The 27022-nt window shown below is 39.6% G+C and overlaps 1 protein-coding gene across 2 annotated transcripts in view; it reads left to right on the top strand.

Moving 5' to 3' along the window:
• Positions 1–8654: 8654 nt before the first annotated feature.
• arid5b (AT-rich interaction domain 5B) overlaps positions 8655–27022 on the top strand; it is a 75007-nt gene continuing 56639 nt past the window's right edge. The window contains exons 1-3 of one of the 2 annotated variants that reach the window (XM_063491726.1): positions 8655–8723; positions 9054–9308; positions 18548–18782. In XM_063491726.1, coding sequence (XP_063347796.1) covers positions 8703–8723; positions 9054–9308; positions 18548–18782 — 511 coding nt within the window. In that variant the 5' untranslated portion in view covers positions 8655–8702. Of the gene's footprint in view, positions 8724–9053; positions 9309–18547; positions 18783–27022 lie in introns of those variants that run through there. The other variant, XM_063491727.1, reaches the window with a different exon arrangement.

Raw genomic sequence — 27022 nt, 5'->3', positions numbered from 1 at the left:
AAGCTTAATAATTTTGTTATTACATTTAATGAGCCACATTTGCTACACAGTACAAAGACTGGATCATCAGCTGGAGCTCCTCAACACCTCCCTAATACTCAGGCTTACTGCATGCCAGGGGATTTTTGTATGTTTTCTTTTGCTTTTGGTTATGGCCACAGAGCATGATGCTAGCACCACCAAGCTTGACAGCTTTTGCAGTTTTCTCGAGTTTGAAAGCCTCATCTTCAGTATCTTTAAATTTAACGTAAAATGTTTGAACTGACGATCTGGAGAATATTCAGTTGTTTAGAAATAGCTCGAAGAGGCCTTCCCAGCTTGTTTAAATCTGTAATTCCCCTTCCTTGGATTTTTCCGTTGTTCTGAGTATTGATATAAGAGTGCTGTCAAACAAATCCTTTTTATTTTGGCAAAAAGAAACTACAAGCTGCGGTCAATCATGAACACTAACAAGAACTTATTAGGTCTTGGCCTTGTCAAGTTAAAAGACATCGCAGAACTTTCACCACCACTTATTAAAAGATTATGTGAGTGCACATATAATTTTAGTCTGGATGTGTAATTCTGGCCATGTGTGGATTAGAGAATATCCTAAATTAATTCAAACTTGTGCACGCAATTCTATATGTGTGTGTGTGTGTTTGTTTGTGTGCTAAATATGAATTTTTTACATTGCAAATATGTATTCATTTCTTATGAGGTTTTCATCTTTATCTACTCATATATAGAATATCTCTTTATGAATAACCTCTATGCATGAAAGGCCCACATTGAAATTCCCCTGTGGTTCAGCAGATGTGTTGAGTCATCTGGCCTTATAAATAGACTAATTTTCATTTGTTTAGGTTATCTAGCTTACAGTTTGTGTACTACATGCCTTGCCAGCTGTTGAAGCGGCTGTTTTACATTTGTTGATTTTTTTTTTGTTCTTCTCATTGAGAAGAAAATACAGACACACTTTTGGTATGCAAATAGTTTGGATAATACACATGAGAGAAATCAGCAGAAATTACAGACACATTAAATCTTCTTTTTTCATAATAATCATTATCTCTATCCTTATCAAAATCACAATCTTTATATTATGTTGTTCAATCTTACCTTAAAAATGTATCATTTTAGTCTGAAAAAAGCTACAGTGCAGCTTTTTTCTAAATTTCTGAGTGCTATCTCACTATCTCCATACTGACTAATTAATAGCTTGACTTTGTGTACAGTGTAGATTATCCTCTGCAGTCCTGTGTGACAGTTTTCACCAGCTCGGTGTCATTAAGATTGTATCCCAACAGGTGGCACTCAACACCACTGCTTCCAGGAAGAGCAGGGGGAAAAAACATATCTGAAGGTGGCACCTTTATTATTAGTCTGTGATATTTAAGCGAATGGACAAAAGAACCACAACTTTATAAAAAGGAAGGAAGGAGGTTGGAGAGGTGTGATTACAACAAGCAGACATTACCCTGTGTGTGTTCATCTATTTTGGGGACGAAAAATGTTATGTTTCAAAATCATAGTCACCACAGCTCACTGGATGTAACTCATATTTTCCAAAAAGAGAGCTCCTTTTAAGGCAAAAACGCTGAGTCCATTCCTCTTTTGTTTATTCATTTAATTTCATGCCAGCTGTGCCTGATTTAGAGGCATGTCAGAAACAACACAAGCTGATTGTTTCCCAAATATAAACTTTCTTTAAACAGCACAGGTCACGGGTGAAGCAGGTGGTTAAATGGTCATATAGCTCTGGCCTGAATTCTCTCCCTTCGTTTCAGAAATACTGCTTCAACCCAGGGCCCTGCAGAGTCACACATGTCAGGCATTTGCATGGGAGAAATTGGACTTAAATGGGTAACACATGACTCATTCTCTCTCAGCCCCGACAGCTGCAACAGGCCAAGCAGTTATTGGACAAATATGATTCGCCCTAGAACAGAGCAAGTCTTCAAAGCTTTTCCAATGTGGAATCTTTGACGTAAGCCGAAAAATAAAGAGATATTGAAGTGGATTTAGTGTGAAACATATTGAGTTACACTCAAACCATATCATGTGTATTCATTTTCCTTTCTCTCGCTAGTTTTTTTTTTCTGACCTTAACCTGACAACTGTTATGAATTCTGCATTAGCAATCAAAACAAAAGACTATTATGCAGCACAGTGTTGGCCCCCAGTTGCTACTTGGCTCATATTCCCTGTACAGTAAACAGCCCACAGATGTTTTACATTGATATTAACAACCTTAATTTGTCCTGTGCAGAAAAAGGCCAAGCATAGCGTGGGGATTAAGTTCTCAGCCATGTATCACACACAGCACAGACAGCAATCTCATTTAGCTTGAGTGAAGTTTACAGTGAGTGGGTTTTGCATAGGTCATTAGTTGTCTCAAAATACCCCCCTGTCACCATAGCAACTTCAAGTGACTGCTAAATTGCCTTATAAAATGAGATAAATTATTAATGTTGAGAGGTTTTTTTCTCTTTAATATGTGTGCTCAGACTCTGAGCTCTGAATACAATACTGCATTACCTTTCTTGTACTGCTGTAATGGAACAATTTAGCAGTTGTCATTCATTAATTCCAAACTTATCCTTTGTCTCCATTCTTGAATAGGCTGATTGCTGCGTCCTGGTTTCCAGATATATCATGGGGATTACACAGATTACAGCAGTGTTGCGCACATGACAACTGAAGCTATTATTCAAATAGAATACCTGAGGAGAAAGCTTGAAAACAGCCAGTGTAAAATACCTGCATTGTTATTGGCTATATGCACACAGCTATTTGACATATACATAACGCAGCACTCTAAGAGCAGATGGGAGGCTGACACGCACCAGTGAATAATCTGATCATAGATGTCTGCTGACATTTATGCCTGTTTTATAACAATCGGTGTCTGACAGAAAAGGCAGTAGTGATGCATTACACAGATGGTAAACGCTGAGGTCAGTGTCCTCAGTGATTTCATAGTCAATGATGGTTTGACCACTGGGTGTAATAACCATACTGATCTCTGAAACATGCAAAGCAAATCTTAAATGCTGAGATCAGGTATCAGTTTTAATGGATTCTTCAGATGTGAGGGTGACACTGTGACCCCTATGCTTCAAAAATTACAGCTTTTTTTTTTTTAAATTCAGTGATGTTTGCCTGCACTGAAAACATCCATAACTCACAGGCAGCTGTAACTCAATCTAACAAAATGCCTTTTCAATCACTCTCATCTTTTATAGTTATACCCATCAGACATTTACATAAATACATTATTCATGGTTCTAATCCTGGTTTCAGATGGGGAGATATAAAATGCGACAGTGTGCGTCTGTGTGCATGTGTTTGTCTGTACGTGCTAGTGTGTGTGAGGGAGTGTGTGCGTCCTGATGTGTGTGCAGATGGCAGGGGAATGAAGCAGCCTATTTTGTTTGTGGTTTGCACATTTCTGATTCAGCTGAGCACTCTCCATCAATGAGGCAAATTTACATTTGCTGTGGTGGTAATAACCTAAAACCCATACTGATGTTAACACTTGTATACACTCGAATTCACGTTGCCCTGCCGCATGATTACATTTGTGTGGCGCTTAATAAAATGACTCACTTGACATTATCAAACAATTCAGCTGTAATAGTGGCCCGTGAATGTGAAATTGTGTTTTGCAGGCAATTAGTTCATTGTCACGACAGTCATTCAGACTGGGTCTACCGATGTTTGCCTTATGAATTACTATAACTCGCATATAAATATGTAGTATTGGGTATCATCAGTGTCGCAGCTATGAATGGATACAAAAATTGGTTTGCGGGAAATAAGGCACCCCAGTGCTGCATACTGAAACTGAAAAGGTGGAATGCAGAAGCTATAAATTATGCATAAATCATGATGTATTGTGCCTCAGATAAACAAGTGTGATATTCGATAAGAACTAAAAGAGAGAAGAGAAGTATTTTTTCAAGACGATATCTGTTCTGCTGTGAACTGTAATAATCCACACAGTTCACTGCACGCGCTCGCTCCTTTGATGTTCTGAAGATATCACTGCATCACAGATATTTATGAGCGAAGTCAGTTAATATTCAGCCTAGAGTACACTGCTGACACCTGCTTATATACACAGAAATCTTCTCAAATAGCCTCCAGATGAAGTCCTGATTAAAAGTGATCCTGTTAATAAACAAGACGGCTTTCTTGTTTACGTGCTGTCCACTGTAGGTGGACCGACATGTGATTGAATGGGGAGAAATGTAACACCATCTTATAATGAGTCTAAGGCTAAAATTAGCCCCGCAACATCTCTCAGATCTCCTGTTACCTTGCCTAAAGTCATGCTGCAGACAGCAGCCATTGTCGTGTGATTACAGCAGCACAAAGACGCAGGTGTAAAGTTACTACTGAAACACGTTCCCCTGGACAAATTTACTTGATGGATTTTTAATGTTCCAGGGCTTTCCACTGATGATAGATGGATATCCACTTGGTAATGCATTTGTGCATTTGGAATGAGTAGGAGATAGAGTGTGTTGGCCTAATTTCTCAGATGCTTTCTTACTTTAGTCATCAGTAGATTTTCATAATGCCTGGCAGCACAATTAGAAATCTGAATCCTAATATTGCATTGAAAGCTTTTACTGTCAGTAAAAGTGATGTTTGCCCGAGCATTTACGTGTGTATTACTTATAAATCTGCCTAGTTCTCCTTTCAGGATATTTCCAACACTCTATTAGATGACTAATTAAGTAAATGAGGACGCTTTTGGTGGTTTTTTTACAATTTAATGATCCTTTTTTCTTTGGCATTTTGAGTTGTGATATTTTGTTACAAAAATAATGGAAAAAGTCACTAAGTGCATTTACTTAAAGTGGCCTATTCTGCCTACTTCTAGCTCCATATTTTTACTGCAGTTAGCTATGACATACTTTTTAGTTGTCCTTCTGATTGGCTGCCTCTAATAAACACAAGGTTTGAACAGTGGGTAGGAGGAAGGATGTTTTCTTTACTGACATGTAGATACAAGTAAAGTAAGAAAGCACTCAGTAGCCTCAGCTTTTGGCCCATAGGGAACACTTACACACGTGGTGACCTCATTTTACAAAAACCATGTTTAAAAAGAGCCCCAGCCACTATAGCATGAAGTACTACAAACATAAAAAACCCAGAGTGAACAATCTCCAACAATAGCTTTCAAACATTTTAGAAACATTTAGAAAGTTATCACAGTACTTTTTACTTATAAATAGGATGATAGCCGAAATCCTCCTGCTCACCTGGAGTACCTTTTACTTAATTTTTTATAATTGATATAAATAAAATCTACCGAATCATAGCAAATGTCCAGAAAAATAAAAGTATTCTATTAAATTCTATTGCAAAATTTGAATATGCAGAACCTTTTCTGGCCACTTGGGGGCAAAAGAAACAAGTCTATGGTATATACTAATTGCATTTAAACGTGTTGGGAACCTTTTGCAACATTATAGTCTCCAGGTGATGTCGAGCAACATTAGCATTCATTTTGCATACATTCAGGGTAGCGTTTGAATATCTGGTGAATGTAGGTCAAGTATTTCTTTTCATTTTAGCTCTGTCTTTGGTCTCTACCAGCTCCTGGTGGAAACAATTACCTTTTTAGTTCCCATGTTTATCCACTACCTTCTTTATTATTATATCTTTAACTTTATATGCCTGCCTCCTGAGTCTGAGCAAGTGGAGCACAATGGATTTATTCTAGGGTTTTGTTTGGTTTTTTGTTTTTTTGTTTTTTGAACTCTGAAGACAAGTTGCCTACCTAAAAGCTGCAGGAAAGGAAGACTAAGAAAATTAACTTAAAGGCACTAAAAAGCTAGCTCTGTTTTGTTTTTTCTCCCATGCATTAATAGTAAATGCTTTATTGGATTGGATTTGCGTGATTGGATTTATGAAAGGATTAAAAAAAGCACTGCCTACTTTTAAAACGGGGCTTTTTGTTAGTATACTGCTGGAAAATACACATTTATTCACTTCCCTTCTGGATGGGTTCACCACAATACTGATTTAATCTCTCTTTAATGTTGTTTGAGCCATTCTTAAAAAAATGTCACATTCATTAGGGAGACAGGTCAACATGTGGTTGAAATTATATGTCCTATTTTTTTCTATTGGTGTGGTATTGCTTTGCTATGGTTAAAATTGTAACCTCACTTTACTTTGAGGTGGCTCTCCAACCACATTTGTGGCTCCCCACTGAGGCTGGCTCATTATAGTGAATGTGGAACACCTGTGCTGAGGAAAAAAGAAGCTTTCACCCCTTTAACAGGTATCTAGTACAGTATGTTCTTGTTACAGGCAACAAATAGCAAGGTAGCTGTCCAGAGCTACATATTTATCCAGCTTCTCACTTTATTTCCCACAATAAGGCCTTTTAGTGAGTTCATTTGGGAATATTTTTCAATAGGGTTTCAGGCTTCTTTGTGAGCTCATAGTTTTGTTTTTTCCAGAGAATATTCGGTATTCAGAATGATGCATTGCATGTTCCTCCTGCTACTTATTTGTGGAAAGTTTTTGAGGGTGCTTATTCTTTCCAATCTTAACCATCCATCCATTCTCCATGTTTCAGGTTCACTCACTAAGCTACTGCATAAAAATATCTCTTACAGATTCCCTTTATTAAATCTCATCTCATCATAAAGTTGATATAAAGCGAGGCAGATGACATTGTAAACTTTAATTTCAAGCGAATTGTGCCGCATCTGCTACTGCAAAATTTTAAGATGTCCCATATATTGATATATATTATCATATTTAACCAGTACTTCTCTCTCTTTCTGCATACTGTTTTCATTTACTTTCAAAAAAGACTCTCAACGTGAAGTTTCATTCACACCAATATCTGCATAATAATGTTGCACTCGCGCTGGGCTCTAGCTGTTGACAAGAAAACACTTGCAATTGCCAGATAAGAGCTCGAGTGGTGCCATTGATTAACCAAGGACTTCATTATGCTGGCTGCCATTAACAATGCAACCCCATTGATTCAGCAACTGAAATGGCTGTGGGAGAAATCAGGAAAGATAACACTAAGAGCTGCGGTTTATATTGGATTCACTGCAGGAATCCCAACACTGCTGCAGCCACATGTAAGACAATGAGCCTCTGTGTAATCCACCTTTTGCTCTAAACTGGTACTTAAAATATCTGAGTGTCACAGAACATTGCCTCAGCTATTTTTGTATTAATGCATAACCTCCTGCCTTTTCTTTGAATGCAGGGTAGTGGGGGGGAGGGGGAGGGAATAATAGGAGGAAATTACCATCTTTCAGCCCTGATGCCACTAATTCTTCATCACTTTCTGTATGTCTTTAAGATAAACACCAGACAGGCATTCATTTAACTAGAACAACACAACATGTCAGTTAAGAAGACATAAATACACTTTGCTGGGTGGGAATCAATGCGCCTGTATTCTCTGCCCATCATTTCTGGAAAAAAAGGCGCATTGCGTAATAGTGCTTGAAATAGCTGGTGTCAGAAGTAGGCCTGTGTTGCTGTTGCATGGTCTGAGATCTGAGTGGTGGATAAATGCCGGGCAAAGGGTGGATGACGGTGGAGAAACAGCACAGCGCTGTGGACTCAGTCGGTACTTTTGAATATACGAATAATTCCAGACAGCCGATAAAATAGAGCTGACACATTCAGGCAGCGGGGACTCAAAGGACAATGAGTCCGCAGATGTAAATAGAAACCGAGAAGTTTGTGTAACTTGGTATGAATAACATAGCTGTTATTAATAATTCATAAACTAATACTGGTTTCCTTACATCGTTTGCAATCCCCGACTGTTTAAAATGATAAATATTCATCAACGTAATTATAAGAGACTTTAATCGTTCAGATATGTTAACCTGTGTCAAACACATATCCAGCTGTCTCCACAAGGTCAGGTTAGCGTTTTAATATGATTTATGTCCGGAGAAAGGACCGCCTCGTGAATTCTGTCTCGTGACGCCCCGCTTTCTAACTCGGCCAATTTTTTTTTTTTTTTTGTCTTTTCAAATGCTCGTCTCAAAATATATAAAGGCCATTATTTTCAGCATTAAACCCACTGCTCGAGCCTGAGCCATAGCGCATACCAAGTTCCGCTCAAAGCAAAAGCACCTCACGGGTCCTACACTGCCTTTTGAGGAATCATTTGATAGCCCTATTAACTTTCATGTAACATTGTTTCTTGAAGGCATCCACAGCGAGCGCTTCAGTGTCATTACTCTGAGAAATGTGCTTTCATACTGAACGTCGTTTACAGAAGTCCTGGAAGCTACATAGTCTCGTAAAAGCCCTTAAACGCAGAATAATGGTACAAAGTCAGCTTCTGTGGGCAGAATATTTTGCTCAGATCCTGTTTTTTATTTTTCTATTTACAGTTATGTTTCATAGCTGAGTGATTTTGTTTTAAATATTTGAGTTGGACTTTAATATTTTGCCTCAACAAGCGGTCGCGAATAATAGAAATGTGCCGAAAAGGCCACTATAAAATATTTTCTTAATCGGATTAGAATACAAATATGGGCGATGTTTCTCGCGGCGTATTTAATTGAAAACATATTTTTCGGTGTCGCTTCAACGACGGAAACGCCATGTTTTAAACTCTAGAAAAATACGTCCCTTTCAGGACCTTGCCAATCCATTCAAGCCAGCAAGTTTGGAGAGCGTGTTGAGTTTAATCAATTCATAACGTCGAGATGGAGCCGAACTCACTGAAGGTAACGTTTGATATCAACCGTCGATTTGTTTTATTTTCGCATTGCGCTAAACGCCACCTGCTCTAAAGTATCCTCATGTTCCTATCCACAAAACTTTAAACATACAGCATTTTTATGACTACATCTGTGAATATGTTGACCATCTAAAAATAGTTACATGATACTAATTGTTTGCTTAAGACGGAGAGATCCTAATTTGATATTAGCCAACTGTGCGTAATAACGCAGGGACATTAGAAATGTTTTTGTCCGCCTTGTTACAAATTGTTTACGAAAACGAATGATAAGCAATGTAAATATTTCCCTGTTTGCCTTTTTTTCCCTCTACAGTGGGTGGGCTCGTCTTGCGGTTTACATGGACCATATATATTCTATAAAGCCTTTAAATTTAACCGGGACGCCAAACCGAGAATCCTGTCTCTCGGAGACTTTTTCTTCGTCAGATGCAAACCGGAGGATCCTATTTGCATAGCGGAGCTTCAGCTGCTCTGGGAAGAAAGAACAAGCAAACAACTTTTATCAAGCTCCAAACTTTATTTTCTACCCGAGGATACTCCCCAGGGACGCACAGTCACTCATGGAGAGGTAGGAATATTAATCGTCTGAATAATTGTGAATTTTTTTGGTGTTTTTAGTCCATCTCGTTCGGGAGGATTTAATTTAACATCTTTACCGCATTAAGAGTTGGCATTGGATGTCTCCGGTGACACGGGCATTTATAAACACAGGCACTGTTACTGACATTGATTAATGCGAGCAGTAAAAGGACTGACCTACAGCGGTATTTTCTTTTTCCACTAGTTTTACTTTTAGTCTGTTTGTCTATTGTGGTGTCAACTGCTGAATGTGCACTTGTCCAGCTGCGCTCAATAAGGTTGCCGCTGCGCTCTGTGGGGTTAATTGTGTTATAAAGGGGAAAATCCGCAACAATCCCGCGCCTGGGCTCTGTCATTTCATTTCTGGGTAAAGCGTGTCAAGCGCAGACATATGGGCGGAAATTGCGAAACGGTAATGAATGCATGGGATCAAACTGGCTCAGATCGGTCGCTACGATAGTTATTAGATATTTTGTAATGCAGCCTGATGTTGAAAGAAGCAGAGCGAGTCATAAAGCGTGGCAGAGCAAAAAGCCAGCGCTGACACGTTTTAGCTACTCTCCGCGTTTTGCATAATTTTCCATGTGAGCATTTCCATCCTTAACAATGTGATATTGCACTTAAAACCTCTGTGTGTTGAATTACGCTGTTGTTGGCACAGAAAAGCAATAGTTATAATTGGCTGTGGCCATATGTGGCGCTTGTGATCCGGTTGCATCGCTGCACTGAATGGCATTACTCTGATTATTGAGTTTTTCTAACCGGCTGTAAAACAAATGATGTGTTGTTGTTTTTTTCCCTGATACGACCGCAGCACTTTAATTACTGCTATGTGCTTTTGATCACTTGCGGCTGCATTGAAATCACCCTCTGTTGCTCATATATTGTTTATAGGGAAGGACAAAGCCGTGTTTGTACTTGACTCTTCCGCTGAAGGTTTACTTACATTCTTTCCTCTTGAGTAATAGAGTGCCTATCACATTTCCCTTTCATGAAAAAGGTGGCTATTTATGGGCAGCGCTTTAGACAAACTATCATTCTTGTATGAACTGGTATCATCTCCAGAAATCCCCTCGCGTTAGTCTTTAACACGCTGCAATTATTTAGTAATTACTTCGAGTGCATGCATTGCTGATTCTAAGGCAACGCTTGCGCAACGACTTGTCTTCCCCGCCCCTTTCCCAAAGACTTATTTGCATTGCAAAGTGCTTACATTCCACTCCACTGGACATCATATCTGGAAAATATGATACTTAACTACCAGAAGGTGTGTCCTGGCAGTGCAAATGAAACCTCATATTTGTCATATATATGAAAAAGTGCAGGATAAGAGAAGTCACAGCAGAAATAAAAAGCAGTCTCTATGCATAAACAAGGCATTGTAATGATTATAGAACAGGGTTGATATGTTTAAGTGCAATGTAGGTGCCTCCAGGCTGACCTCAATTAAAGGACTTGTCAAACACTCCACTCTCAGCAAATCGGACTACTTACTGTATATTACAGAGTGGAAATTGCCCTGACAACTTCAAGTCAGTTTATGACCTTCACAGAGCCCATTCAGATTCTCGCTGACTTTGCCCCATAACACTAATCTGCACCGCATGAGTCAGCTAGGAGTGCTTACAGAGGCAAGCCGTAATCCAAAAAACAAACAGGAAGGGCAAACCAGTCTGACAATAAAGCTATGACATTAAAACTCATCGGCTGCTAAACTCTGGGTCTGAGTGATGTATGTGTAAAAAGGTAAACATTAGAGAGAAGTTCATTTTTAGCTGCGCTGAAAAGTGGAATTTATAAACCTCGCATTAGTCATTTTTCTCCAGGACCGGTGGTGTATAAAGACAGATTAATGACTGTGGAGCCACGCTGACTCTAAATCTGTAATTGACTGGCTGAAAATCAGGGGTTCAAATTAGCCCAGTGACTCATGCAGATATGAACTTGATAACTTGCAGTTCTCAGGAAGTGTGTTGTTTTCACAAGGTTTTGGTGTTAAATGAGCACGGGCAACATCATGAGGTAAAGCCACAATTTATAACATTCACTCTCAGATCATGTGAGATTTACTCTTGAATATTTTTACACAACATAAAGCAGAAGCAGTGTATGACTTATGACAGTCGGTGCTGCTTTGCTCTCTTTCTCCAACAGATCATTCCTTGTATCTTGTAGATAACTATTATCTTAAGCCTGAAGCCAATATCTTCCAAATACCAAAAAGGCATGACTTTGTTTTAAGATATCAGAACAGCCATATATTGAACAATTCCCCAGAATTGGATTACTGATTCACTTGTGTTCTCAGTGCTGTGGTATGATGTAATTTCCTGGTTATTTCTCAGGTATTTGTTTGCTCTCAGCCTCTCCTGCGCTGTATTTGTCATGTTTTGCTGTGCTGTGCAGTGACAAGAGGAACCAACCCGTGACCTACTGTGCTTGTTTTTCTTCTGTCAAAGGGTTGGAGGTCAATTCCTTTTAAACACAGCCAGCTTTGAATCCACTCAACTTTGGCTGGAAACAAAAATAATGATTCATCGAATAAGCGTAACTCTCGGCGCCCGTATTTGCTGAACGGTTGATAAACAGATCCAGGGAAAAATTTATTAACCTATTTATGCTGAGTTAATTATTAAGTCCATATGTAGAGGAAGCTTTATTTTTCATTGGATCACAGCATGACAAACAGTGTTTACCCCCACCAGTTGAGCTCAGCTTGCTCTTTAAACAGGCTTTGTGTAGAGTTGCTCACCCATTATGACAAACCCTCTATTGGGGCCTCTGCTCTATTTGTCTGCCTGCAAACTGCCACCGACGAAGCAGTCACATGTGTTTTAAAACTCACTGAGTGACACATTATTTCTTCTCACTCCAAATGGCCTGCCTCTCTTGCTGGTACTGCTCACCGCCTGTAATACTTTCTGTTTTTGGACTCCCTATTTCAGGAGAGAGCTGTTGTAGATAACAGCTCACCATACACACACACACACAACACCCACTTATTGTATACGCTGCTTCAGGCGGTTAATTGCTTATTCTTATCTTATACTATATATCCCACATTAGTGCAAATACAGCAAAGTTCTCTTAATGGGAAGTCACAACCGCAGAGAATATTTCTAGATCATGTTATATTAATGTGCTATTATCATCACCTCTGATTTCATCTGACCTCTCTTCTCCTCTATTCTGTCCCTCTAGCTGACAAGGCTTTGGCTCACACACACATACACACACATAGACACAGAGACACACACATACACATACACAGACACACTGACAGGCTGGGGACTGCAGCAGTAGGCCAGTATTGATTGCTGTGGAAAACACTTTGGCATGCATCCAGAGCCATTTCTTCAGTACATGGCAGTAGTCCATGCATGTGTTTCAGTGCTTGGAAAGCCAGCTTGTAGGGAAATTAGATTGTATTCATTTGCTGCTTCTTTGATTTTTCCTAAGGGAAAAACCCTGAATGGGTAATTCAAGCATCTGGGATGCTAGTTGAGTTAAGTGTAAGTGGCTTAGATATGCGACCAGCATTTTGATGGATAAGGTCGTTCTGCTGAATGACTCGAGTGTAAATGTGATATGGCACATTTTTACAGTGATGCTTTGAGTGCGTCCATACTGCTCTGTTGCCTTGACCAGTGTGTGCATTATAGCAAATCTCCCCATTCACACAACAATGGCAGGAATTTAGAGGTGGGGTGGGGGGTTGGAGTGGGGATGTGTTTAGTGTGCATGTGTAGCGTGCACGCATATATGCCTCCTCCTGCCGCAGAACAAGTCATTAACTCTGAACACTGCCCTCCAGTGAATTCCTCACCATTGCTGAAATAGCATGTAAATTATTACCAGCTTTTTAGGATAGTGTAATTTAAAACCTTTAAAATGTAATACACTGGACTTCAAAGGCTATAAAAAACCCCTGCAAACATTCTGATTCTGATTCTTTTCACCAAATGTCTTTGCAGGCTAAAGTAATGATATGTTACAGCGGAGCCTGTTTGTCAACACACAGAAGACTTTTGGTGCTCTTTAGTTCAGTTTTTTCCACTTTGTCATTGACTAACCACTTGAACAGGCAAACATTTGCCTTGATGCATGACTCCAGCGCCCCCAGCTATAGTGGATCGTTATTATAACCTTTGAGGAGAATGCAGCCACAGATGGGAAGCTCTTGCTTAAATCCTCCAGCCAATATTTTTAATTCTTAACTGCACTCTCTTAGATGGAGCATGTGGAATGAACATGCATTCAGTCTCTCTGTATTTCTATTTTTTTTTTTTTTTTTTTTGTGTGCGCATTTGCTAAAATACAAGAATACAAAGCTGCAGCGATTCAAGGGAGCTGACACAGCTTTTTTGTGGTGTCACCTTACATGATGGATGCCTCACCCACTTTCAGTAAGGCTTTGAAAACTCCTCTTATCTTGCTATTTCTCTCTTTCGTTATAACTGCAAAAGAATGCTAAGTTCATAAATCACCCTGGCCGATGTAAGTGAAGTTGCTTAATGGAATCAGTGAATAAAAGATGAGTTCAGCACCCTGCCGATATTACAGCAACATTTATGCATGTGAATAAACTGCTTCAATTAAGTGGTAGTACATAATGTACAGTCACCTTTTAAATGCAATGCTTTGAACTCTTTGTAGTCTTTAGGCAGTCTCAAAAAGAAAATATTCTAATTCAATTGTTCCAGGCTTACTCCCTTGAGTTCCTCTTTAATTCCCAGATAAGTTTGTTTTGGGACACTGAAGCCAAGGTCAGTCATGGGGAGGGGAGATAGATAATGAACTCATATTGTGTTTCCTACCCTCTCTCTCTCTTTCTTTCTCCTTCTTTCTCTCAATTTTTCCTCCTCTCTCTTTCTCCCTCTCTGTCTCTTCATTGTCCATGTCACCATGTCCATTACTCAATTACTAATCTCCTTTGGCCTTAGGAATTCCAGTGCTGACCTCTCCGAGGCAGCAGGCTGAAACCTTCCCAGCATGACAGGAGCACTGTGTGTATGTGTACGTGTGTGCCCATAGTATAGAAAGATACCCACCAACTGGGAGCATGCACCCCTTGACTCTCAAGCTGAAAGTCCCGTCTGAGCGATGAGACGCTCCGCCGCAGAACGCTGACAGTCAGGAATGTCTGCCTTAATGCTCGCTCACAGTGGCGTGGATTTCTCACAGGGAATTGTTTGGAGTGATATGGAATATTTCAGGGTACATTGTTTGTAATTGGATCACCAAATATAGGATTGGGAATGTCCCTTATGTGCTGTTTTGCCACCAGTACACTATTGCATCCATATAAATTGAATGATATGGATTTTAGCGAGTTTAATTTCAATGAGATTGCTGGAGTCATGGGTTTCTGGAACAGAGTTATCTACAGTTTCGCAGCAGCAGGCTGTTTTTTCTACTTTCAGTCCATTATGTGCAGTCATAGCAATAAATTCACTCAGTAATGTTTTTGGAGATATCATGCTGCTGCAGTAATAACATAAATTATTGATAGAAGTATGGAGCCACGCTGTAACACTGAGCTGTTAATGTGTTATCTTGCATTTTAACTCAACCGTAAAAGGAGCAGTTTGTGTTTATATGGGCTTATTGATGTACCCACAGTAAAATTATGCCAACACATGAAGATATTTAGTGTTGTGTATAAATGCTTCTAATGCATCTGTGTCGGAAGTGTCAATGAAATGACACCAGGCTATTTGGTGTGTTGCTGATGTGGAGTGTCACCTCGTGGCTGCGGGCTTGTAGTCCTCTGACCTATATTATCAAGTGGCCTGCTGGCTGTGTCTGCCGCTTTGCTAAACTATCAACTGCCTAACTCGAAATGACAGCACAGTGTGGATGGGCGGCATTTACAGAGGAGCAGGGCCCCAAGACGCCCCAAATCAGAGGAGTGAGAAGAAGACCCCTGCAACGCTGCTACAGTGATTAATCTTAGTAAAATTAGTCAATTAATAGGGCTGACAGAATATTAGTCAACAGCAGTTTGGCAAGTAGGTTAGCAGTTATTGTAGTCATCATTTCCCCTATTATTATGCATTATTTTCTTAATCAGTTTTACTGACTGATACTGGAAAATTTGTGGTTTCTTTGAACAATCACATTATTGAGAAGCCTTTGGTATAGCATGCAGGGGATCTTCAGATGATCCCAATTTTGCTTTTTATGATCTATCATTATACATAAACAATAACAAGTGGATGGTACAGGTCCTGGCCTGGATATCTACAGGTTGTAGCCCCCCAACAAACTGGCCATTGCCCTCATATCTGATGATATTCAATCAGACTAGCTGAGGGGTTCTTCTGTTGCTAGATCAGTGCCTTTAAGTTTCTCGTTTGACCCAGTAGTGTGAAAACTATTCAGGTTTCTGTTGCTGTGTTATAAGAAGCCCAGAATATACTCAGAACTGAGAGATCATAGCTTCTAGGAGTTTAATATTTATTCAAAAATATCAACAATGTTCAGTTTAATTTGATATCAAATATTGAGTGGGTCCAGCTTTAAATATTTTCTCTTGCAGTGCCGCTTTGACTCCAGGCTAAAAGTCATGAAGGAAACAGTCATTTGTTGTAGCTGCAGTTCAGTGTTTTTCTCAGTGTAAGGGCAAAAGAGGTTGGTGCAATGCTGCTGTTTTGATCATTTCTCAACAACTGACTGACTTGGCTGGTTTTCAGAAGACTTTTACGGAAACACAGCACATTACTAAACTCTTTACCTAAACATTTCTCAACCAAATATCATGACTTATGCAAACCACAAGCCAAAATTCATCTTCCTGCTGCAGCTCACAGAGTCTCGCTGCTGTAAAGTTGTGCAGCCAAAGTACAGAAGGGAAAGGAAAGGCATTATATGGCAAAGTAATGGATGTAGCCTGTTTTCAGGGCTGCAGCTCTGTTCATAGACTGATTATATTCTGGACTGTGTTGACAGCTCCTGAATTGCGCTCACCTGTTGTGTTTTGCTCTCAAGCCGAACAAGTCCCCAAACAGCATCTGTTGACAGTCACACAAGGCACCATGTCATTCACCTGATTAATACAGAGGGAATGGCTGTGTGTTTTTAAGGTTTGATATAGCTGCGTGTATGCTCCGGTGTGCTATTGGGAGACTTGAATTACTGCTGTTAGACTGTTTGAGCATTCAGTGCATTATTTTAGCTGTAAATGGGCTCAAGTGCAATATTTCATGATGTTGTTTCTCAATATGCTGTCAAGAGATTGCATCAAAGTATAGTAGGTAATTCTGTAGAAATACAGTACAATGTGGTTTTTGGCTGCAGGCTGAATGCTATTTACTGTTGCTCTACATTATTCAAATGGCCGGCTTTTCTGAAGGCAGAAACAGCAGTCAGTTTTTCATTGCATGGAAAGCCGGTTACAACCACCCGCCACCACTTGACAGCTGAAGACAGCTCATTATAAGAAGACCGAAAACCCATGTTTGATGTTTCTACTTAGTGAGGGAGGCACAGCTATATCAAGCTATCCCTCGCAGGCTTTTCCTTTATAAGGAAATACTGTCTCCAACTGGTTGGGATTTGATATGCCTTTAGTTGCAATGATGTGAGAACTGAATATGGGTAATTGTATAGACAGAGCACTCAGGGAGAATCTGAAACACACAAAAGCCATATGTATGTTTCTGGAATTTGGTGACAAACTCGAAACAAATACGGCATTAAATGGCTAAAAAAAAACAACAGCTTATCTTAACATTTTAAGATTCACAAAGAAAGGATTTGTTCTAAAGTGTAGCTTTATTTTGTCCACACCCTCTGCCAACACACATTGATATGACATAAATGGCTGTTATTTTAATGTCGACAGCTCTTTGAGGGGAAATAAGTACAGGCAGACAGATGCCTGGTAAATTGGAGATAACCAAGGTAAACATCAGAGACCTACTCAGTGTGTCTGCGTTTCTGCCCGTACACATCTGTCCTCCAGATTTCCGTGTTTCTGTAATAGCCATCTTACAGCACAGCACTCCATTCTGTTGGTAACAAGCACTTCAGCCATTAGCCCTTCAAATGGAAACACATTTAAGCATGTCTGCTTCCTTCCCTCTCCTCTGGACTTGTAGTTCTTTTGAGCATGAGAGTTATTAAAAGGAGCTGAATCCACCGTAGGAAAAAAATAGGTTGAAGCACACACAGACGGGAGAACAAATCTTATTAAGCAAGCCAACTGAGCAGACTGAAGTATGTACACAAAACGTTGCCTCTGTGTCAACCATGCGCATCACTGCTATAAATTTAAATTTTATAGTTTCCTGACAGTGCCACATTAGTTTTACTGTGCACTGAAGAAACCAGTGGCTACAGCGTTTTCCTCTTCATTCATTACATTCCCGGTATAACAAATTACATTTCAACTGCTCTTCTTCACTTTGAAGGTGTAATCATAGCCACTGAGTGCGTCTTGTCATTTTAGAGCATAAAATCTTAACATTCACGGTGATTATCAGGAGCCCGACTTCCTAAACGCTAATCAAAGAGTCAAAAACACCTATGTCCTCAATGACATTGATTTAGTTGCTGGCATAAATTCAATTCAGCAATCATCCACATCATCCATATTCATGGTGCGGCAATTTACTTACATTAAGGTGCATCCACAGCCATAATGTTACTTTATGCACATACAAATTGAGATTATACACAGGCCATTTAGCTGTTGTGTCCTGTTTATTCTATAAACTCTCATTTCGACTCTGATCTTTGGTCTAATTTTAATCCTCTCTTTTTTTACCCAAACTTTGACCCTGATTATGCTCAGCTTAGTTTGAGTAGTGGACTTAATGTGGTGCAATACTTTACTTAAGACGACACTTTTACCTCAGTATAATTTTCAGAGCAACGCTTTCACTTTTATGAGAGTTTTTTTTTTTTTTAGAAAAGTATAAGTTTGAACCTGTATGTGTTTTCTGTACTGTATTCTGTAATTATTTGTGTTTGTTTTAGGTCTTTCTAATCTCATAAACCCAAGTCATGTAATTATTTACACACCACAGTTGGTTATTGTTGGTCTCGGTTATTAAAAATAGCACATCTGCATACTTGGAGATGTGCTGTTTTGAAATGTTTATGTGTCTATGCAACAAAACCATTTCAGAGCCATAAAATTGTGGTGGAAGTAAATGATCCATTTTCGTGGCACAGCTGCGTTTATGTAACTCGCTACGTGATTCTGCTCCTGCCTCTTTTCAGCACGAAGTAATTGCGCTGTCTGAGAAGGTGATCGTGCGACTGGAGGACCTGGTGAAGTGGACGGTACCAGACTTCTCAGGATGGGACAACAGTCTCAAGGCCGAGCCGTTGAAACCCTCGGTGCTCCGGGAGCTGGGGACCAATGGGAGGAGGGAGGCCCTCCACCGCTACAGGGAGAGCACCCTTACCAGTGGACTCAACTTCAAGGATGTCCAGAGGGAGAGGGCACAGCTAGGTGAGCTGAGCGGAGACCTCAATTTCTTTTTAGCCTTTTATGAGGTTATTTTTATTATTTTCCTTCATTCCAAAAGGTTACTGTCGTCTTTCCACTTTCTCTGGGCTGTTGTGTTGAATGTTTATGTATTTGGGTCCCATGTTCACCATTAATCATCATATGTTTATTGTCCTTTGGTTGGTTTAACAAGTGTTGTCTTGACTGGAGTAATTCATCAGTGCGTAGTTGGAATTACTCCCGCTATAATGAGCTAAGAATCACACTAATACAAGCAGGCTAGAGGTAATGGCAGTGTGTTTGCCAACATATTACCATCTTACAGTGTTACAGCTCTGTTTTCTGAGTGTGACAACAACAAAGACTGCACTGCAAAAATCACATCATTCTGCTGGCAATGTCATAAATAATTGAGTTACATCAAACTGCAGTATAAGGCACCTCTGATACTGTCTTATCCATCAGTTCAGATCATAATTGGCTGTGTAGCTCAGCAGCCTTAAGGATCATTGCTGTGTGTATCTGAATGGCTGTCTGGTGTATTCATCATGTACACTGTGCCATTAAGTGTCAGTGAATGCTTGTTTCTTGAAGCAGGCTCCTGGGTTCTCACTACAGCCTTACCCATGAATCAACCCCAACGTAAAGCTGGATGTCTCTGGAGATGACTCATCTGATTCAGATAGGAAACTCTGGCATTTGAGCCTAATAATCAGAAAGAACATTATGTTCCCTTTGAAGCCTTTTCCTACTTATTTGCCTTTCCCTCACTTGGCTGTGATGCAATGCCTAATGCTGCTTATAATGGTTTTACATAGCATAGCAAACATGCTTGAAATGCCATCACAATTACAGTATTTCTTGTCAGATCACGATTGCCTTTCCTTGCAATTTAAGCAAGCCAGAATTTTTTAGCTTCCTGATCCTCTAATAATTAATTTTTAATAACCATCTTATTCCTAAAGCCAACATGGAAGTAAAACTGCTACAGGCTTAAAAAATACTTTTTTTTCTTCTGTAGAAAATAGTGATTTATTGATGACTCTTGTAGTGTTTTCTGCTCAGGATCTTCCGGGAAGAGAGGCTGTTGTGTTTCTGTGTGATGCTGTAATGCCCTTGATTACTCGACATTGCTTGAATCTCATACGCAAAAAGGACAAGGCGATCAATAATGAATGCTTTGTTGTTATTCCAGTAATCAATATAGCGTGAATGTGCCTGCAGGCGCGTGTGTGTGTGTCTATGATTGCTCGCTTTCATAAATAGATGTGTCAGCTTGCTTCTGAAATGGTATTATGCTCCTTATTTGGATTTTCTGTAAACGTGCGGTATAGTCTAGAATTTATAGATTTAACCGTTGTTGGTGTAATAACCTGATGATAACGCCGTTGCTACTGAGAGCCTGTCTCTGTGTGTGCGTGAATGCACGTGTGTGTGCATGTGTTGCTAATGAGCAGCGCTGCCGTTAATGACTCCATCAGGCTGTTTCTAAATGCACTTGTCACTCCGATGGGACACTCCGCCAGAGAATCTGCCCAGTCAGCAGAACGGGCTCAGGCTCTGGCAGGGCACCAGAGACACACATACACACTCTGACACACATACACACATAGATGCACACACATGATACACACCGACAATCAGTGGTGTGCACTCACTTATCCATTTGTTTGTTTGTTCACTATATCTTTGGCGTGTGTCAGTTGTTGACAGTCTAACAATATGCGAGAGGCAGAGAGTTTGGGAGAGAAATATGAAATATGCCACTGCAATGCTGCTGACTACCAAAATGAAATATTCATACCACAGCAGCAGCAGATCAGATATAAAAGTAGCCTTAAAGCATCCTGTAGCTGAATGTTTGTAATTCTGTGTAATACGTTCGCTCATTGACTAAACTAATGCTTTTATGATACAACTCTACACGCTTCTTCTCTTCTTTTTTTTTAGATTCTTTTAGCCTGAAGTGGCAGCCTTCTTTATAACTTGAGTGATGCATTTGCTGATTGTTATTCTCAGGCTGATGTGTAACTATGTCAGAAGAATTGGATTGTTCCTCATAACAGGATACTGCAGCAATACCACAAGCTGCACAGAAAAGCATTGTGAGCTAAAGAGCAATAAAGTATGCCATTGTTATCGAGGGAAACTTCTTTTTTTTTTTCCAAGTGTGCATCCTAACTTTTCCTGGCATGCTGCCAGCGTGAATAAAGTGCACTGCTGTGCATTTGTGTCTCACAGGCAACATGTGAAAAATAAAAGACAAATGTGTTTCAAGCAGCAGGAAGACATTTTTTGTTTTCATCTGTATTACATTGGGTTTTGTGGTTTGGTAAGCGAACAAAGCTCTACTGTATTCTCTCCTCAGAAATGCGTAAAAAGTGTAACAAAAGATGCCCACATTAAGTAAAGTAATTAATTAGAAGCAAGTGACCTTTGCTGCAGTCCTGCACCGTTGGCAGCTCTGCAAAACCTTCAAGGCAGAGAAATGATTGGTATCATAATTCAAATTCCAGCAAGTGTTTCACAAAGTGCCATACCTGAAATAACAGGTTGTCTTTCTTCGGTCTTTTAATAATGTCATCTGTTGAAAGTTAAGTTTTGACATGTATGCCTAGTCACTTTCTTAGCCAAGAAGGTCAAAATTAGGTAATATCTTTATGCTATATTTGAAGCTGCTGCAGCTTCTTAGCTCAGCACCAAAACTGGAAAAAAGAGAAACATCTATTCTGGCTCTGACACTGTGTCTCTACTCAAATACTTCCATTACTACACTTCCATGTAGCACACAATGTACACTTTGTACCTCATTGCATAATAGGTGATTTTTGACTGTGTCAGTGTGAACGTATTGGCAAGCTGATAGTTGCAGCATTTGAATGTTAGCTCCAAATGTTCAAAATGTTTACAGCTTAGCAAGCCAATGAACACTCATACATTATTCTATAGTGTGGACATCGGGGTAACACAGAAAAAACCCCAAAATAATAAAGTTCACAGTGTTTTTTAAACCATCTTCTGCAGCATTCTTGCAGATATAACAACTCTATGATACCCCCTGGCGCAGATATCTTTTACATACTTGAGCAAACACACTCAATCTCACGTTCCCTCTCTCATGGACAAACTACTCAATAAGACACTTGCTGAAAAACAAATTGTTGCGTAGTCGAAGTCAACATGTTCATGGGAATTTTCCACAAATGACAGAGAGCAAGGTCAGGAAATACAAATAATATATTTCCCAGCTTGCCACTGCCACTTTAAGAAAAGGCACCTATTTTAGGAGTCTAAAATGATTGTGTAGATCTTTGCAGCTAAAATTAAATACATAGGAAAAATGTGTATTTTATAAACAAAGCTGGGCATTGCTTCACAAGATGGACCCATGCTTAAACATACTGTACGGTGGAACCTTTACAATCTGTCCAATTTTAGCTAAGCACCATGTATATCTGGATGTCCATTTGATAGTCGTATCAGCAGTGCTCCTCCTACCTTCTTGGACCTGCTGCACTGCATTGGCCTCACCATCGAAAGTCTTTGTACGTAGCCAAAGTGGTTACCCACTGAGGGTAAGAAGCATGTAATGTCAGTCAACTTTATGACCATCGTAAGTCCACCATCAGTGTACTAGTGCACTCACACCGAGTTATCAGTGTGAACCGGCTTGAACTCAAAATAGCAAAGGGAAATACAGAAGTACCTGATTTGAGGCAATCTGCAGTTCTTTTTTAAGAACTGTGTGGGGGGGGGTTTTTCTGAAGAATCTCCAGCCCTGAAAAATTGTTGTGTTGAATTGTGTTTGTCTCACTCAAATTCCTAACTAACGATAAAGAGATAGCAAGTCTGCATGGGTGATGTAATGTATTTCGCAGTACTTATGTAATCTGTGGTGTAATTCACTTAATCAGGTAATGTAAACTGTCCACTCAGTTTATCTTGTATTGGAGTGGGTATTAGAGCTTCTTTTTACAGTTCAATCCACCAGGGATGGCTTGCCAGGGAAGTTTACATTCTGCCCCTCTATCTCTCCCTAGAGGACTGGCCTCATTCTTTTTTTTTTTCATTGCTGCCTGACGAAATTGGTTTCTGGTCGTATACTACGAGGCCGAGTGTTTGAGAGCTGTATCTGCTGATACAGTTTGTAGACTTGTGCTGGGAGACACAGAGTGCTGTAGAAGAAAAATAATAAAGGATTGGAAAAAAAAAAAGACAGAATGGCTCATGCTCACAAAATAGCTCAATAGGTTTTCTGTCTTGTCTTTCTTTAATTCAAGCCTTCGGTGTGGATGCCACTGAACAGATTGTGAGCTGAGATGATGTGGAGGATTATACAAGGTCATAGCTTGCGACTCCTGCGTTCAAAGAACATAGATGGTGTTCATGACTCCTGCCCTCACCCATAGTATGATCTGTAGGCAGTTCATCCCTCAGCAATTGGAGGGATCAGGGCTCTCCAAGAAAACACTGAGACTAAAGGAACCATGCTGGCAGAAAAAAATAGAGTGAATTGCAGGGATGGTGAATTCGCCCATCTCCTTGACTTTTTTTAAATACTGTTTCTATGCTTTAACACCTTTGAAGATTCAACCATACAAAAATGAAAATTATATCACTCCATCTATTTTTTAATAAAGAAATACTACATACTGTGTGCAATGCTGCTCAAAACTATAATTTTGATGTTTAACCAACAAATGATGGATTGGATCTGGCAGAACATTTTCATGCAATATTCAGTTAGTAATGGAAATGAAGGCCACTTATTGGAATTCAAGGAAATTCATGTTCATTATGCAACTTTTTGTTGTATGAAAAGCCACAAATAGAGTTCTTTGAATAATGTTTCCATCCAATAAGTGCGTCAATGTCCAAATTTCACATAACAGATACGAATGAAAATGCACGTTATCGCGAGCTCTATGCTTAAAGTGATAATCCGTCTTAAGTGACCTTCGTTATAATGTATGCAGTTTCACGTTAAGTACATTTGGAGGGTGCTTTTGTCTAAAAGAAACTTACATATTTTCCACATCTATGCACGAGTGGAGTTTCTTGCTCAAGGGCAGCTTGGGAATTAGAGAAGCTAAGAATCAAACACGTAACTCTCGGATAAACACCTAACCTTCACTACAAAATTGAATTAAAAAATGATGTATGGTTCTATCATTTCCATACAGAATAAGCTACTCTGCATGAATACTGGAATACTGAATACTTAGAACTTGTTATACAAAAAGTCAACACACCAGTTTATGCAAACAGGAAATGACACTCGCACCTTCACATGTCAGTCAGAATGCAACTTCAGAACTGACACTTCAACTTCAGCAACTGACAGTTACTGCTGATGTGATTTTTAAGTGTGTATGAAGCTATTTTAAGTAAATGTAAACAGCATGAAAATTTGGACAAATTTCCCATGTCATGTCCAAACATTTTTCCCTTTCTGTGTCGGCTTGACGCACAGAATGACTTAAGGTGCCCTCTTTGCATTGATGTCGTTGAGTTGTATTGGGCTGCAGCAGGTAGACAGTAACACAAAGAGGAAATTTCACACTAAGGAGGACACCGGCACACTTTTAAGTCTAAATACTGACATGTGGTTAAGCATATTTAACGATGTCGCTTTTGTCACTTACACTGATTGATCTCGAAGGCGTAATAGGCCCGTGACACGCGCACCTGGCTTTTTTTTTTCCAAGAATCTTTACAGCCTCGCTCACTCGGGGGATATAGTCGCTGCATTTCCCTCCGATACAACATCTGATCTGTATGCCAGGCTTGGCACATATACCCGAGTTGATATCCTGACAATATTTCAGTCGGAACATTTCAATTTGATGTAGAGGGTAGATTCTGTCCCCTTTCAGAGAAGAGACTGTTCACAGAGTCACAGAATGTTTATGCGGTAGGAACTTGTGATAAGGAAACAGACAGATGCGGTCTTCTCATGGTTGATTTGTCTTGGTGACAATACAGAACAATATTTGGGACACTGAGTCACTATCACACGTGAAAGCGTTTTATGTTTCGACTGCAACGTGGGAAGGAGTAAGCAGTTTCTTGAAAAAGATAAAGACAACTGGGTTGTGGTGTTACAAGAGTAATGGTATGTTGTGACTCAGGCAAAGAAAGAATGCCATGCTTTCGTAAGACACACTGCCACTGTACTCCTCCGTTCAGAGTATGTGGCAGATTGTATCGTTTGCACTTGTTTGCTTTCCGCCCCTCAGACATATTTGCTTCCCCTTCTGCTTTTTTTTCTCTGCAGAACTAATTCTAGAAACTGTCCAAAATCTCTTTTGAAGTAATTTAATGGAGTGTTTGTATTGATTATGTGCCTTTCTCACCCCCTCCTGTTTTCTTCTCTCCTCCTTTGCTATGTTTTTTTTTTCTTTTGGGGGGTTTATGGCAGTATCTTCTTCATTATGCCCAGACCTGTAGGAGAGAGAATCACAAGCTGTTTTTCCTCACTGATGTGCTCATATCATTAATTCCCTTCTGACTGTGGCCTGGCCGGAAGCCAGAGAATTCTAAATCTGTAAGCAGTAAATTGTGTGCTGGGGTGGAAAAATCTATTAGATGTTTGAGCATGCCTCGAATTTGAATGGGAGAAAGAGAGAGAAAGAGAAAGAGACCACCCAACAGTCGAGCCATATCCTGTTATGGCTCACGCCGTAATCAAATTCAGCTTCATTGGATAGCTATATTCATCAATAATTTGTGTTATTTTATTTCTGGATTGTCACATAATGTGTTTTTTTGGCTTACGCAATGGAGGGGGCTGAAGGCTGGTGCATGGTTAAACAATGAGAATGGCCTCAGAGGAAATGAAGAGCTCCGTCTCTCCATTAGGGAGGTCTGAAACAACAGTTGTGTCTCTCTTCTCTCCATTAGTCAGGTCTGGAACAACAGAGATGCTATTGATGTGACCTCTGCCAGGCATCTTAAATAGACAGAAACAGAGTGAGGTGCTTTCATAATGCGCTAGCAGCTCTGCCTCCAAGACAAATTCCCTGATAGATTCATTATTAAATTATTCTTTTTAATGATTCGCTGTTATGAAAGCTCTAAAATCACATGGATAATGAGGCTTTATCTGAGGCTGTGTGTTGACTGAGAAACATTTGCTTTCTTTTCTTAAGCAAATCGCCTGCCTGTTCCAGTTACTCTGACTCATACTTAAGCGTTACCCAACCAGCAGACTTTTTAGAGAGATTTCTGTATTAGTCTATGTCAAAACATGATGTGTAATATGATGCCTATTTAAAGGATTACGGCAGCATTAATATTTCAGTGCAGAGGTTTTTTTGTACATCTCCCCCGATATGTTTCTTTCTGCATGACAGCCTCACATTCTGCCTTCAGATAGATAGATATGGATGTTTTTTTTGCGCTGCTCAGTAGGCTTTCTAGACATCACAGATTGTACAATTAATAACCCTGCATTTTTTATGAGCATGCCAGTCCATCTGCTTTATGAATGCATGTCCTCCTCTGGACGCCCTGTTGTGCTTATTAAAAAGGCTTGAAAGTCAAACCTACAACATGAGCAGTGTTAAGTTCTGCACTGAAGTGCAGATCTGAGGCATTTTAGTTGCTTTTAGTTTCAACTGTTTAAATTTTATACTGTTTGATGATTCTACTTCATTGCAAGTCAGGGAAAATTAGCTTTTTTCCCTTTTGATTATGTATATGATAGTTTTGGCAAAGCACATCGTAAGATTTACTCACAAAAATACTATTTATCATTCAGTAAATGACTGCTAATGCACCGATATATTAGCCAAACGTCAGTATAGGCTATCAGCAAATAAGATGCCATTTACTGATGGCTGCTGATATTTATCTGTTGTATTCCATCCGTTTTGCACTGGATAATTGGCAAATATGGTCTGATGAAGAGCAACAAAAAGCAAATTAATCGATGAAATAACAGGAAAAAAAGATCAGCTATTGGCCAAATTGTTGTTTTTAAATATGGGTGTCAGTATTGGCCCAGAATTTGACATTTATTGCATATTATATACATATTACCAGTTACAGTAGTGAAATATATCAGTGGTAATGATATAGAAATGTAAGACTATAGCCCTGTGAGCAGCTGAATGGATGGATGGACAAACAGACATTACTAAGTTACCAAACTGGAATTGCTAACTTTACTTTAAGTGGCATTTTTTCAAGGACTTTACCTTTGCCTCATTAGTTCTTGTTAATTACTTTATAATAACATA

This window comes from Pelmatolapia mariae, linkage group LG13 (genome assembly GCF_036321145.2).
Source record: "Pelmatolapia mariae isolate MD_Pm_ZW linkage group LG13, Pm_UMD_F_2, whole genome shotgun sequence".
Taxonomy (NCBI): Eukaryota; Metazoa; Chordata; class Actinopteri; order Cichliformes; family Cichlidae; genus Pelmatolapia; species Pelmatolapia mariae.
This window is presented reverse-complemented; position numbering and strand designations above follow the sequence as displayed.